The sequence below is a fragment of the Macaca thibetana genome, chromosome 16, assembly GCF_024542745.1.
Source record: "Macaca thibetana thibetana isolate TM-01 chromosome 16, ASM2454274v1, whole genome shotgun sequence".
Classification (NCBI taxonomy): domain Eukaryota; kingdom Metazoa; phylum Chordata; class Mammalia; order Primates; family Cercopithecidae; genus Macaca; species Macaca thibetana.
The window spans coordinates 30,494,904-30,507,919 of record NC_065593.1 but is presented as its reverse complement, the minus strand read 5'-3'; the positions used below and the strand labels follow the sequence as shown (position 1 = coordinate 30,507,919).

At 44.6% G+C, this 13,016-nt stretch overlaps 1 protein-coding gene across 2 annotated transcripts in view; it reads right to left on the bottom strand.

Annotated features, from left to right (window-relative positions):
• Window positions 1-6,763: 6,763 nt before the first annotated feature.
• TAF15 (TATA-box binding protein associated factor 15) overlaps window positions 6,764-13,016 on the bottom strand; it is a 345,012-nt gene continuing 338,759 nt past the window's right edge. For both annotated transcript variants that reach the window (XM_050764911.1, XM_050764912.1), the window contains 5 exons: window positions 11,893-11,985; window positions 10,246-10,327; window positions 10,038-10,126; window positions 9,368-9,929; window positions 6,764-7,092 (listed from right to left, as the gene is read on the bottom strand). In XM_050764911.1, the coding sequence (XP_050620868.1) occupies window positions 7,053-7,092; window positions 9,368-9,929; window positions 10,038-10,126; window positions 10,246-10,327; window positions 11,893-11,985 (866 nt within the window). In that variant the 3' untranslated portion in view covers window positions 6,764-7,052. The remainder of the gene's footprint in view (window positions 7,093-9,367; window positions 9,930-10,037; window positions 10,127-10,245; window positions 10,328-11,892; window positions 11,986-13,016) is intronic.

Below are 13,016 nucleotides of genomic sequence, written 5' to 3'. Positions count from 1 at the left end.
AGGGATACTAAACCTGTATAGTGTGTCACTCAGAATTATCTCCTAACCTACCCCATCACTTCTAGATTCATGTTTTGCATGAGAGCAAGGTTTAAGTAAAAACCAAGGTGGTTTCACTATTTTGAGTGTATGCAGCACTGCCTGGGGGACCCCTCTAATATTGTGACATCAAAGTCCAATGATAGGAAAGATGTTCCTCTTTTGCCTACTCTGCTGCTTTGGGTCCATGAGCAACATAACCCAAATTTCCCTGTGCCTCAAAAGCCTGTGAGTACAAGACATGGCCTTACTAACTACATAATTCAAATTCAACTTCTGCAAAATCCTGCCCGCAGATCCCCAGCCACTCCACCTCCATATTTTTAGGTATCTCCAGAGGACGTCATATTACTCAACCAGATACAAATATCTGCCTAGTAGCACCTCAATCCTAACTTCACCAGTTCCCACAAGAAGACTTAAGATGGCAGTGAGGGGCATAAAGGTTTTCACAGAGCACTCACCATCTGGTACACTACCAATGTACTAGAGCCCTCCCAGTACCAAAGCTATCTAGATCACTCTTAGAAGTCTACTTTATCCAAGCAATAGCTGGCTTCTCTCATAGTCCAAAGATACCCACTGGTCTCAGATACTGGGACTGATCCTTAGACACTATTCAAAATATAAGTCCCTCTCTTTTCTCTCTTCTAACCCAAACTTTTCTAATGGGATCTCTGGATGCTTCTTCTGATGGCAAACAAAAAGCATTCACACCCTCCACTCTCCTTCAAACCTTCTCATCTATCTTTCAGGCTGTAACTGAAATCTGGCTATTGACTGGGCCCCTTTCTGAAATCGCTCAGGTGTTGCTGATTCTCCTAAATCCCTCCCAATATCACCACTGTTTTGCACATTTATATAAAAATCAGTGTTTCAGCCAGGCGAAGTGGCTCATGCCTGTAATCCCAGCACTCTGAGAGGCTGAGGCAGAAGGATCACTTGAGGTGAGGAGTTCAAAAGCAGCCTGGCCAACATGGTGAAACCCCGTCTCTATTAAAAATACAAAAATTAGCCAGATGTGGTGGAACACATTTGTAATCCCAGTTACTTGGGAGGCTGAGGCAGGAGGATCATTTGAACCCAGGAGGGGGAGGTTGCAGTGAGACAAGATCGTGCCACTGCACTTCAGCCTGGACAAAAGAGTAAGACTCTGTCTCAAAAATAAAAAAGAGGCCGGGTGCAGTGGCTCACGCCTGTAATCCCAGCACTTTGGGAGGCCGAGATGGGCGGATCACAAGGTCAGGCGATCGAGACCATCCTGGCTAACACGGTGAACCCCGTCTCGACTAAAAATACAAAAAATTAGCCGGGTGTGGTGGCGGGTACCTGTAGTCCCAGTTACACGGGAGGCTGAGGCAGGAGAATGGCGTGAACCCAGGAGGCGGAGCTTGCAGTAAGCCGAGATTGCGCCACTGCACTCCAGCCTGGGCGACAGAGCAAGACTCCGTCTCAAAAAATAAATAAATAAATAAACAAAAAATAAATAAAGAAAAAATAAAGAAAATAAAAGAAAAATCTGCTGGGCGTGGTGGCACACGCCTGTAATCCCAGCACTTTGGAAGGCTGAGGTAGGTGGATCACCTGAGGTCAGGAGTTTGAGACCAGCCTGGTCAACATAACAAAACCCCATCTCTACTAAAAATACAAAAATTAGCTGGGTGCAGTGGCAGGCACCTGTAATCCCAGCTATTTGGGAGGCTGAAGCAGGAGAATTGCTTGAACCCAGGAGGCAGAAGTTGCAGTGAGCCCAGAACATGCCACTGCCTGGACAATAGCGAGACTCCATCTTAAAAAAAAAAGAAAAAGAAAATCAGTGTTTCTCTGAGGATCCTGCTCTCCAACCAGCAATTACCACTGGTCCATTTCTCCATTTCCTCTCATTCATTGCCTGAATCTTAATCTTGTCACCTCGTTGATGGCATCCCTTTGGACAACCATTCAATACTCCAGCCCCTCAGTCCGTCTCAATTACAAAGACATTTCCCTTCCATTCACTTCAGCTACCCACCTCCAACATCACACCTAACCTTTGTCATCCTAGGAATTGCTCTATCTCTAAAATGTTCACATCTCACTTTCTGACCCAACCTTCAATCTGTGCCGTTCTTATTATCCACACAAGTTCTTTGAATCTCATCATCAACACTAAAGTCCTGACTCCCATCCATCCTCCCTATTACTCCCTCTTTTTTTCTTACTCAACCTGGATCCCATTCATTAATCACTACCCTCACTTTTTTCATCTCTGATCATCTCTGATGAGAAAAACTACTCTAAATCAAACTGCCTCTGCTCCTATAACCACGTTGCTATCAAAGCTGTTGAAAAAAATCACATATCCATACAGACTGGTACCCCTAAATACTTGCCTCCTTTTTTTTTTTTTTTTGAGACTGAGTCTGGCTCTGTCACCCAGGCTGGAGTGCAGTAGCATGATCTCTGCTCACTGCAAGCTCTGATTCCCGGGTTCCAGCCATTCTCCTGCCTCAGCCTCCTGAGTAGCTGGAACCACAGGCACCTGCCACCATGCCCGGCTAATTTTTTGTATTTTTAGTAGAGACAGGGTTTCACCATGTTAGCCAGGATGGTCTTGATCTCCTGACCTCGTGATCCGCCCGCCTTGGCCTCCCAAAGTGCTGGGATTACAGGCAAGAGCCACCGCGCCTGGCCTACTTGCCTCCTACTTTAACTGAACCCTTATTGTCGCCTGGCAGATGTATGGGTTCCTAGGCACACACTTTCCTGATCCCCACAGTGGTTATATGTCAAGCCTTCCCTTCTAACCTCACATATCCTGCAATCTCTTAAACTTTCGGCTGGGTGTGGTGGCTCACGCCTTTAATCCCAGAATTTTAGGAGGCCGAGGTGGGTGGATCACGAGGTCAGGAGAACGAGACCATCCTGGCTAACACGGTGAAACCCTGTCTCTACTAAAAATACAAAAAATTAGTCAGGCATGGTGACGGGCGCCTGTAGTCCCAGCTTCTCTGGGGTTGAGGCAGGAGAATGGAGTAAACCCGGGAGGCGGAGCTTACAGTGAGCTGAGATCGTGCCACTGCACTCCAGTCTGGGCGACAGAGCGAGACTCCGTCTCAAAAAAAACAAAAACAAAAACAAAAACAACCTTTCTATTGTATTACTTCCCCAAACTCTGCAGGCTATTATACTTTCTCATTAGGAAAACAAAAAGACATCAGATGGAATTACCTCAACTTCCTCCTGACACCTCAGCTATACGCTTGTTTATCCTTGTTTATAGCACAAGAGTAGATAAGAGCACAGGCTCTAAGGCAGATGCCTAGGTTAGAATCCTGGCTCTGCCACTTACTAAAGATTTGATTTGGGCAAGTTGCTCAATCTCTCAGTGCCTCTGTTCCTTACTGTACCCCCTAAAAAAGCCCCTTCCCAACGGCATTCAATATCATTTACACCATCTACCTCTTCTGTGAATTATTTCCGATACCTCCTAGCTTCAAAGGATTGCTGTGAGTTAAATGAGATAATACACATAGACTGCTTATGTGCCTGGCACACAGTAAGCTCCCAATTAATGTTAGTCATGTTTTTACTACTATCAGCATTCACACCTATTTTTACCTCCAACCGCAATGCAAGAGGCATTCTCCTAAGGCAAATCCTTCACCGACATTCTAGACGCCATCCCTTCAAGGGACTTGAACATCAATTATTCAGTTTCCTTCCATGTAGTGTATAAATATGCTCAATTCTCACCCATCTTAAAAATAACCTTCCACAAGTCAGTATCCCCATCTAGCTACCTCCTCCTCTCACATCATGCCTCTACCCTTCATAATCAAAATTCTTTGTCCTGTATCCATTTCTCCAATTTTTATTAACTTTCTATTATACGTTTCTATTATCTCACTGCAGTTTGAGTTCAGAATTCAATTCTCTACCCAAACTACTTTTGCTAAGGCAGTGGTTCTCAACAGGGGGCCATTCTGCCCCCTAGTGGCCATCTGAAGCCATTTTTTGGTTGTCACAACATGGAGAGGTAAGGGCTGCTACAGGCATCCAGTAGGTAGAGGCCAGGAATGCTATTAAACATCATACAATGCACAGGGCAGCATTCCACAGGGCATTTTCCAACCCAGAATATCAATATTATCAAGGTTGAGAAACCCTGGGCTAAAATAATGTATAACTACGTTGATCAATGTAATGAATGCCTTCTATCCTTTACATGACATAGCCTGGCTTAAGTACTTGGTATTATTAGCTTCTCCTTTCCTAAAATTCATTCTTCCTTTGGGTTCCACTGACCACGCCTCACTGGCCATTCCCATTCTAATCTGTTTTAGGATCCTCTTCTGCTCATCTACTAAATGTCAGTATTTCTCCAAGTTTCCTCCTAGGCTCTTCTCTTTCCATATACTGTCCCTGAAAACTAGAATCACCTGGGGCTCTTTTAAAATATGCCCAGGCCTCCAGGCACGGTGGCTCATACTTGTAATCCCAGCACTTTGGGAGGCCGAGGCGGGCGGAACACGAGGTCAGGAGTTCGAGACCAGCTTGGCCAACACAGTGAACCCGTTTCTAAAAATACAAAAAATTAGCTGGGCGTGGTGGTAGATGCCTGTAATCCCAGTTACTCGGGAGGCTGAGGCTGAGGCAGGCGAATCGCTTGAACCCAGGAGGCAGAGGTTTGCAGTGAGCCAAGGTTGTGCCACTGCACTCCAGCCCAGGTGATAGTGCAAGACTGTTTCAAAACAATAAAAAATGCCCAGGCCTCATTCACAGATTTGTTTTGGAGTGGGTTAGGAACACTAGTAAGAAACATTTGGAAGGGAAGCTCAAAAGTTCTATTCAGTCCACATGTTTTTAATACAATTATTTTACATCCAAGTGCAAAGGTCAAGTAGGCAACTGGGAGGGGAGAGGTCAGGACTGGAGACGTAAATTTGGTAGGTATCACCATATTAGATGGTAAAGCCATATCCTGGATAAGCTTGCCCAGGATAAAAGTGATTAAGAGAAAGGGGCTTAGAAAAAGCCCCGAGAAACTTCCAACATGTAGAGGTCGAGTTGAGAAGGTAGACATGTAATTCAGTAAGGCAGATAATCACGGGAACATGGTATTAAATGCTACTTTCTGAGTTGCAGAATTGGAGGATGTCTCTATCTAGAAGTTTCATGAGTACTCCGAACTCAACATATTCAAGATGGAATTAATTCCCATCTTGCCTGCAAAGCTGTTCCTTTCCCAATGAACAACGTATCTACCCAATCACGCAGGCCAGAAACCAGACCCTTCCTTCTCCACTATTTCTGACATCCAACTAAACCCTGTCAAATTTCCCTCTTGATTTTTCAAATCTAGTTATCTCCTTTCTTCTAGTCACTTTCTGAGCCTCAGGCCAATATAATCCCTCACCTGGCTGTCTCCAGTCCAGCCTTCCCACAAGGCAGTCATAATCATCATCCATCTGATGCCACTCAGATCATGCCACACCGATTTGCCATCTTTTAATGACTCCCTATTTGGAGGGAGATAAAAAGTGAAATGCAAGGACCTTGTCATAGAGCTTGTTTACCTCTCCAGTCTTTTCTTTTGCATGACCACCCTTGAACTCTTCCCTTCAGTCACAAAGAAATACAATTCTCAAGTGCAGATCCTGCTCCCCACTCTTTGTCTTAACTCCTGATTTATTCATGTCATTTCCTTCTGGGAACACTATCTTCTCACCTCTGTACTTAGTGAACACTATTTTCTCAGTCTCTGTACTTGGTGAACTCCTCGTCTTCCCTCCACATTCGCCTTTCCCTACTCCCATGTGACTAAATTTAGTGTCCTTCAAATTGGCCCTCTAAGCACCTTGTACTTTTTACTGGTGCACTTATCGACTATGTTTTCTGTTTACTTGGCCAGCAACGTATCTAGAATCTGATCCAGTGCCTTACCCACAGTTAAGAGTAGAATAGGCCGGGCGCGGTGGCTCACACCTGTAATCCCAGCACTTTGGGAGGCCAGGAGGGCGGATCACGAGGTCAGGAGATCGAGACCATCCTAACAGGGTGAAACCCCGTCTCTACTAAGAATACAAAAAATTAGCCAGGTGTGGTGGCAAGCGCCTGTAGTCCCAGCTATTTGGGAGGCTGAGGCAGAAGAATGGCCGGACAGCAGGTGGCGGAGCTTGCAGTGAGCAGGGATCGCGCCACTGCACTCCAGCCTGGGTGACAGAGCTAGACTCTGTCTCAAAAAGAAAAAAAAGGAGTAGAATAAATAGTTCTCTAATAAACAGCAAATAACATATGTTGCCATCTTAACCCTGGCTTGTAAATCCTTTCTCTTCCTTGGAACTTCATATTCCCAGCATCTAGTACACTCCTCTAAATAAATGATTGTCAACTGATACTAAACAACTGTATCAAAATCACCTGGTAAGCTTGATATAAATAAGTATTTCCAGCCCTAACTCCCCATACCTCACTGAGTTCTGATCCAGCAGACCTAGGGGGCTGGGAATCTAGGAATCTAAATTTAACAATCTAGGAATCTAATTTTGACAAACTCTTCAGGTGATTCTGACTTGTCGTCATTCCTGGGAACCACTAAACACAGTAGGAGCTCAATAAATATTGTTGAAAGTAACATTTTAATTTACTGAAGTACATAATTCATTTCCTAATTCTTTAGGATTAGAGTCTAATGTAACTGAGTCCTGTGTGTGACAGAACAATGCACTAATATGTACAAAAGTCCACAAAAACAAGCAGCCTTTATTGCAGTATTACAAAACACTTTTCATTTTGGCAATATTTTACAACGCATTTAGCTCCAAGGGTTGGGGAGAAGGTTGGAAACTAAAGGGGGAACTCTCAACAGACATTTCTAAAAGAAAAACTGTCCCAGCCCTCCCACCCAAATAAAAATCCAAATGTCACTTAATTTCACTACCCAAGAAGAGGCCACGAGGAAAGCAGCAGGCAAAACTCTGGCAATTTCACTATGGATCATGTCAGAGACAAAGGAACATTCAAAACAGTCATCAGTATGGTCGGTTGCGCTGATCATTTCTGTAGTCGTTTCTAGGAATGAAAAATAAAGAGCCAGACTAAATTCTAATTTTCTACCAAGGGGGAGCATCAGACACTACTTCAGGGTGCTAGTGATTGGCATCAGCTAGACAATTTCTAAAGAATGACACCATGCCTCATTTATTTCTATACTCCTAGAAGATACTTAAATGTCTAATTTATCAGCTTTAAGATTCACAAAGTTCCTAGAAGAAGCTTTGCTTCACTCCTAAAAATTTTCCACCTAGAATAAAGACTCCAAACCACCAATATTTCAGGAGATCAGAAACTGTCCCAGTTCCAGCACTCTAAATAGGAGAGTGGCATAGTGGAATAAGCAAGCACTTACATGTATGAATTCTGGATCTGCCACTTACTATGTGACCTTGGAAAAGTTACACTAAATGACTCTGACTCTGTAAAATGGGAAGTATACGTATTTCATAGGGATGACAGAAGGACTAGAACTAAAGATTATAAGAACACTTTACAGTATTGGCCACACACTAAGAAGTGTTCAATAGATGGTAATTAGGTTACTCATAATAGCTAAAAATTATATAGTGCTTACTATGGGCCAGCAAGTAGTGTAACGTAATCTAATACAAATCTGAAAAGGATGTTTTATTAGCCCCATTTTACAGATAAGAGTACTGACACTCCAGGCTGGGTGCGGTGGCTCACGCACCCAGTAATCCCAGCACTTTGGGAGGCCAAGGCAAGCGGATCACGAGGTCAGGAGATTGAGACCATCCTGGCTAACACAGTGAAACCTCGTCTCTACTAAAAATACAAAATATTAGCCAGGCGTGGTGGCAGGCGCCTGTAGTCCCAGCTACTTGGGAGGCTGAGGCAGGAGAATGGTGTGAACCCGGGAGGCAAAGTTTGCAGTGAGCCGAGTTCGTGCCACTGCACTCCAGCCTGGGCGACAGAGCGAGACTCCATTTCAAAAAAAAAAAAAGAGTACTGACACTCCAACACTCCAAAGGATTAAGTAACTTTCCTAAGATCACACAGCTAATAAGTGGTAGAGTTAGGATTTAAATTCAGACAGTCTGTTTCCCAACTTCACGCTCTTAACCATATTCTGTATTCTCACTGCCTTATACTGCCGCTGGCATAGAGGTCCTTAGTATAATAATTGAAGTTACTTTCTATCATTGGTCTTCAACTTCTTCTGCCGCTACACCATTCATGTGCATAAGGCATTCCCATCAGTGGTTTTCATCTGGAAAAGTTATTACCAGAATCTCCAGAAAAATAACTGCAGGGTAATATATATGATTTGAAAAAGAACCACCCTATGAAAGGTATGTTCCTTCACTTAGGAACTCCTGATTTACACACAGTTTCAAGTTATTATCTTTCTATCTCAATTATCTTTATGAGAAAAAAAAAATACACACACAGATACATCCAAACAAATAAAGATTTATGAGTAAGAATTTCCAGCAGGTGGCAGGGCTCGGTGGCTCACGCCTGTAATCCCAGCACTTTGGGAGGCCGAGGCAGGCGGATCACGAGGTCAGGAGATCGAGACCATCCTGGCTAACACAGTGAAACCCTGTCTCTACTAGAAACACAAAAAATTAGCCGGGCGTGGTGGTGGGCGCCTATAGTCCCAGCTACTCGGGAGGCTGAGGCAGGAGAATGGCATGAACCCAGGAGGCGGGGCTTTCAGTGAGCCAAGATTGCACCACTGCACTCCAGCCTGGGTGACAGAGTGAGACTCAAAAAATAATAATAATAATAATAATAAAGAATTTCCAGCAGGTGCTGTGGCTCATACCTGTAATCCAAACACTTTGGGAGGCCAGGACAGGAGGAATGAGGCCAGGAGTTTGAGACCAGCCTGGGCAACATAGTGAGACCCTGTCTCTACAGAAAATTTAAAAAAATTGGCCAGGTGTGGTGGCAGACACCTACAGTCCCAGCTACTTGGGAGACAGAGGCAGGAGCATTGCCTGAGTCTAAGAGTTTGAGGTTACAATGAGCTATGATCATACCACTGCACTCTAGCCTGGATGACAGAACAAGACCCTGTCTCTGTCACTAAATTTAATTTTTATTGTCTCTAAAAAATAAAAATTAAAGTTAAAAAATAAAAAGTTCCAAAACAAAATTTTAGAAATTGCTAAGCAGGAAACTAAATCATCTTCTCCATCCTAAGAGAACTGCCAATGGGAAATTCAAGTTCCAAAAAATTGGTAAAAAGAAAATGTGGTTCAAACCCCCCAATCTAGGTGTAGTGAGGTAAAAAGGTTAATAAACGCATTCTAATACTCACCTTCCTCCCATTTTGCCTCCATAGCCACCTCGGTCTCCTCCGTAGCCCCCACCTCGGTCTCCTCCATAGCCGCCACCACTCCTGTCTCCTCCATAGCCTCCACTTCGGTCTCCACCGTAGCCACTGCCACCACCACGGTCTCCTCCATAGCCCCCCCGGCTTCTGTCTCCTCCATAGCCTCCTCGATCTCCTCCATAACCTCCTCGATCTCCTCCGTAACCTCCTCGATCTCCTCCATAGCCGCCTCGGTCTCCGCCATAGCCGCCTCCTCGGTCTCCTCCATAGCCACCTCGATCTCCTCCATAGCCACCTCCTCGGTCTCCTCCATAGCCGCCTCCTCTGTCCCCACCATAGCCGCCGCCTCTGTCCCCACCATAGCCACCCCCACTTCTGTCTCCACCATAGCCGCCCCCACTTCTATCTCCGCTGTAGCCACCACCGCTGCTTCTGTCTCCACCATAGCCACCCCCACTTCTGTCTCCACCATAGCCGCCTCGGTCTCCACCTCTGCCCCCACGACCTCTGTAGCCCCTCTCTCCACCGTAGCCTCTCCCCCGGAAATCTGCAAGGTAGAAATGCAAACAATGAGGCCAGCAGAAACAACGTAAAGCCTCCTTAATGCTAGTCAGAAGATAAGCACGATGCAGATGCCATTAAAAGGCTGACCCACCTCCTCCTGAGGGACGAGAGTCCTCTGGTCTAGGCTCATTGCACTGATTGCAGGAATTCCTTCGAGCAAAGTTCATATTTCCGCATGACCTAAGAAAGGAGGAAAATATAATGCTCCTAGATAGTTTCTAATGGACTCAGAACCCCTTTCTGTACCCTCCAGCCCCAATTCCAACCCCTACTCTCACCAAAGTAAACAAGATACTTACGGATTAGGGCAAACCCAATCCCCACTTTTGGGGTCTCCACCTCTCCCTTGAAAGCCTCCACGACCTCTATATCCTCCACGGCCTACGGGGATGGGGCCAGGGGAGAAAAATCAGCAGCAGACATTAACAAAACAGAAGAAAAGCATCAGATAACGTAAGAGTAGGTACCCATCAATACTTAGGCAGCACTCTGCAAATTAACCCCTTGTAGCAGGACTTCGTAATTCTTTGATTTGGGTCTTGTACTTAGTAAACAGAGGACCTTGAAAACAGACCCTAGGCACACAATACAGTGCAAATAATGCACTAGAAAACTTCAAAGTCCATTTTCTATAATACAGGTTGAGTATCCCTTCCCCCAAATACTTGAGACCAAAACTGTCTCTGATTTTGGGTTTTTCAGATTTTGAAATATTTGCCTTCTACTTGCAAGTTGAGCAGCCCAAATCCAAAAACCCAAAACCTGAAATGCTTCAATGACCATTTCCTTTGAGCATTATGTCGGTGCTCAAAGTTTCGGATTCCAGAGCATTTCCAATTTCAGATTTTCAAACTTAGGATGCCTAACCTATACCCTACTTAGAGAATCTCCATGATGAAGATTAGGTGAGAAGACAAACTCCAAATGTAAGAGTATGAATGTAAAGGCCACAGTAACATTCACCCACAAAACAAAAAAAGAAAAAAGACAAGTATATGAATCTAATAGAAATAAAGAAGCTGGGCCGAGCACGGTAGCTCACACCTGTAATCCCAGCACTTTGGGAGGCCAAGGTGGGCGGATCATCTCAGGTCAGGAGTTCGAGAGCAGCCTGACCAACATGGAGAAACCCCATCTCTACTAAAAAATACAAAATTAGCCGGGTGTGGTGGCACATGCCTGTAATCCCAGCTACTCAGGAGGCTGAGGCAGGACAATCACTTGAACCCGGAGGGAGAGGTTGTGGTGAGCCGAGAACGCGCCATTGTACTCCAGCCTAGGCAACAAGAGCGAAATTCCATCTCAAAAAAAAAAATTAGAATAAAAAATTTTTTTAAAAAGCTGGCAATAACTGTATGAGGTAGCTTAAAAACTGGTCAGATTAGTCGGCCAGGCACGGTGGCTCACGCCTGTAATCCCAGCACTTTGGAAGGCCATGGTGGGTGGATTACGAGGTCAGGAGTTTGAGACCAGCGTGGCCAACATAGTGAAACCTCGTCTCTACTAAAAATACAAAAATTAGCTGGACATGGTGGTGCACGCCTGTAGTCCCAGCTACTTGAGAGGCTGAGGCAGGAGAATTGCTTGAACCCAGGAGGCGGAGGTTATGGTGAGCCGAGATCAGGCCACTGCACTCCAGCCTGAGCAGAGCAAGACACCATCTCAAAAAAACACAAAAAACAAAAAAAAATTGCCTCCTGATTTCCAAGTGAACAGCAAACTACGATACAGCTTTCCAAAGGGATATCTACAACCATTTCCCACTACTTTCTTAGCTATTACAATATCTCATTTACCTATTCAGTACCCGAACTCATTTTAAGACACAGGGAAAAAGACCTAGTGAGAGAAAAAGCAGTACCAAGTTCACACAAATAGAAACAGAATATGAACTCAAATTTAAACCCTTGGATAGTATCCAGGACTCTGCGCAGCAAGGATCTTACCTCGCCGCCCACCTCCACTTCCACCTCCTCTCATGAATTCAGGTCTTCTAGTGGCAAAGGACACTTTAATGATGTTGCCATGGAATTCTTTTCCTAAGAAAAAAGAAATCGGCTTTGAAGCAATGCTACTCTATATCTTCACCTATCAACAAAAATATAAAAGTCTTGGAAATTTTTGGTTTCGGAGGAGTAACTGACATGTCCTCACAGAAATTAAAATACACTGGTATTCCAGAGTCACACTAACAGTGGTAAAAATGTCATTATCTACTGAAAAGAGCACATCTGTCACTGGGAGATAGTCACTTCTTACCAAGCTTAAAAAAAAAAGAAAAAAAGAATAAAAAAAACAAGGTAGAGTGGTGTGTGTCTGTAGTACCAGCTTCCAGCTACTCAGGAGGCTGAGGTGGGAGATCAACTGAGTCCAGGAGCACGAGACCAGCCTGGGGAAGGAGACAGTGTCAGGGGTGGAGGAAAAGGCCAGGTGCAGTGGCTTCTATCTGCAATCTCAGCACTTTTGGAAGCTGAGATAGGAGCCTCGCTTGAGGCCAAGAGTTTGAGACAAGCCTGAGGAACACAGCGAGACCCTTTCTCTGAAAAAAAATTTTTTTAATGAGCTAGGCATGGTGGCATGTGCCTATAGTCCTAGCTACTCAGAAGGCTGAGGCATGAGGATTACTTGAACCTGGGAATTCAAGGCTGCAGTGAGCTATCATCGTACTATTGTATACTAGCCTGGAAGACAGAGTGATACTCTCTCTCAAAAAAAAAAAAAAAAAAAATCGGGCATGACGACTCACGCTTGCAATCATAGCACTTTGGGAGGCCAAGGAAAGCTTGGGCTCAGGAGTTTGGGACCAGCTTGGGCAACATTGTGAAACCCCGTCTCTACAAAAAATACAAAAAAATTAACTGGGTGTGGTGGTACCGGTAAGTCCTAGCTACTTTGGAGGCTGAAGCAGATCACCTAAGCCCTGGAAGTCAAGGCTACAGTAGTGAGCCATGATCACGCCACTGCACTCCAGCCTTGGCAATGGGCTCCAAAAAAAAAAAAAAAAAAAAAAAAATCTGTATCTAATATTTTTACATGGGGAAAAAAAAAAGCCAGTTTAAGGGAATGAATA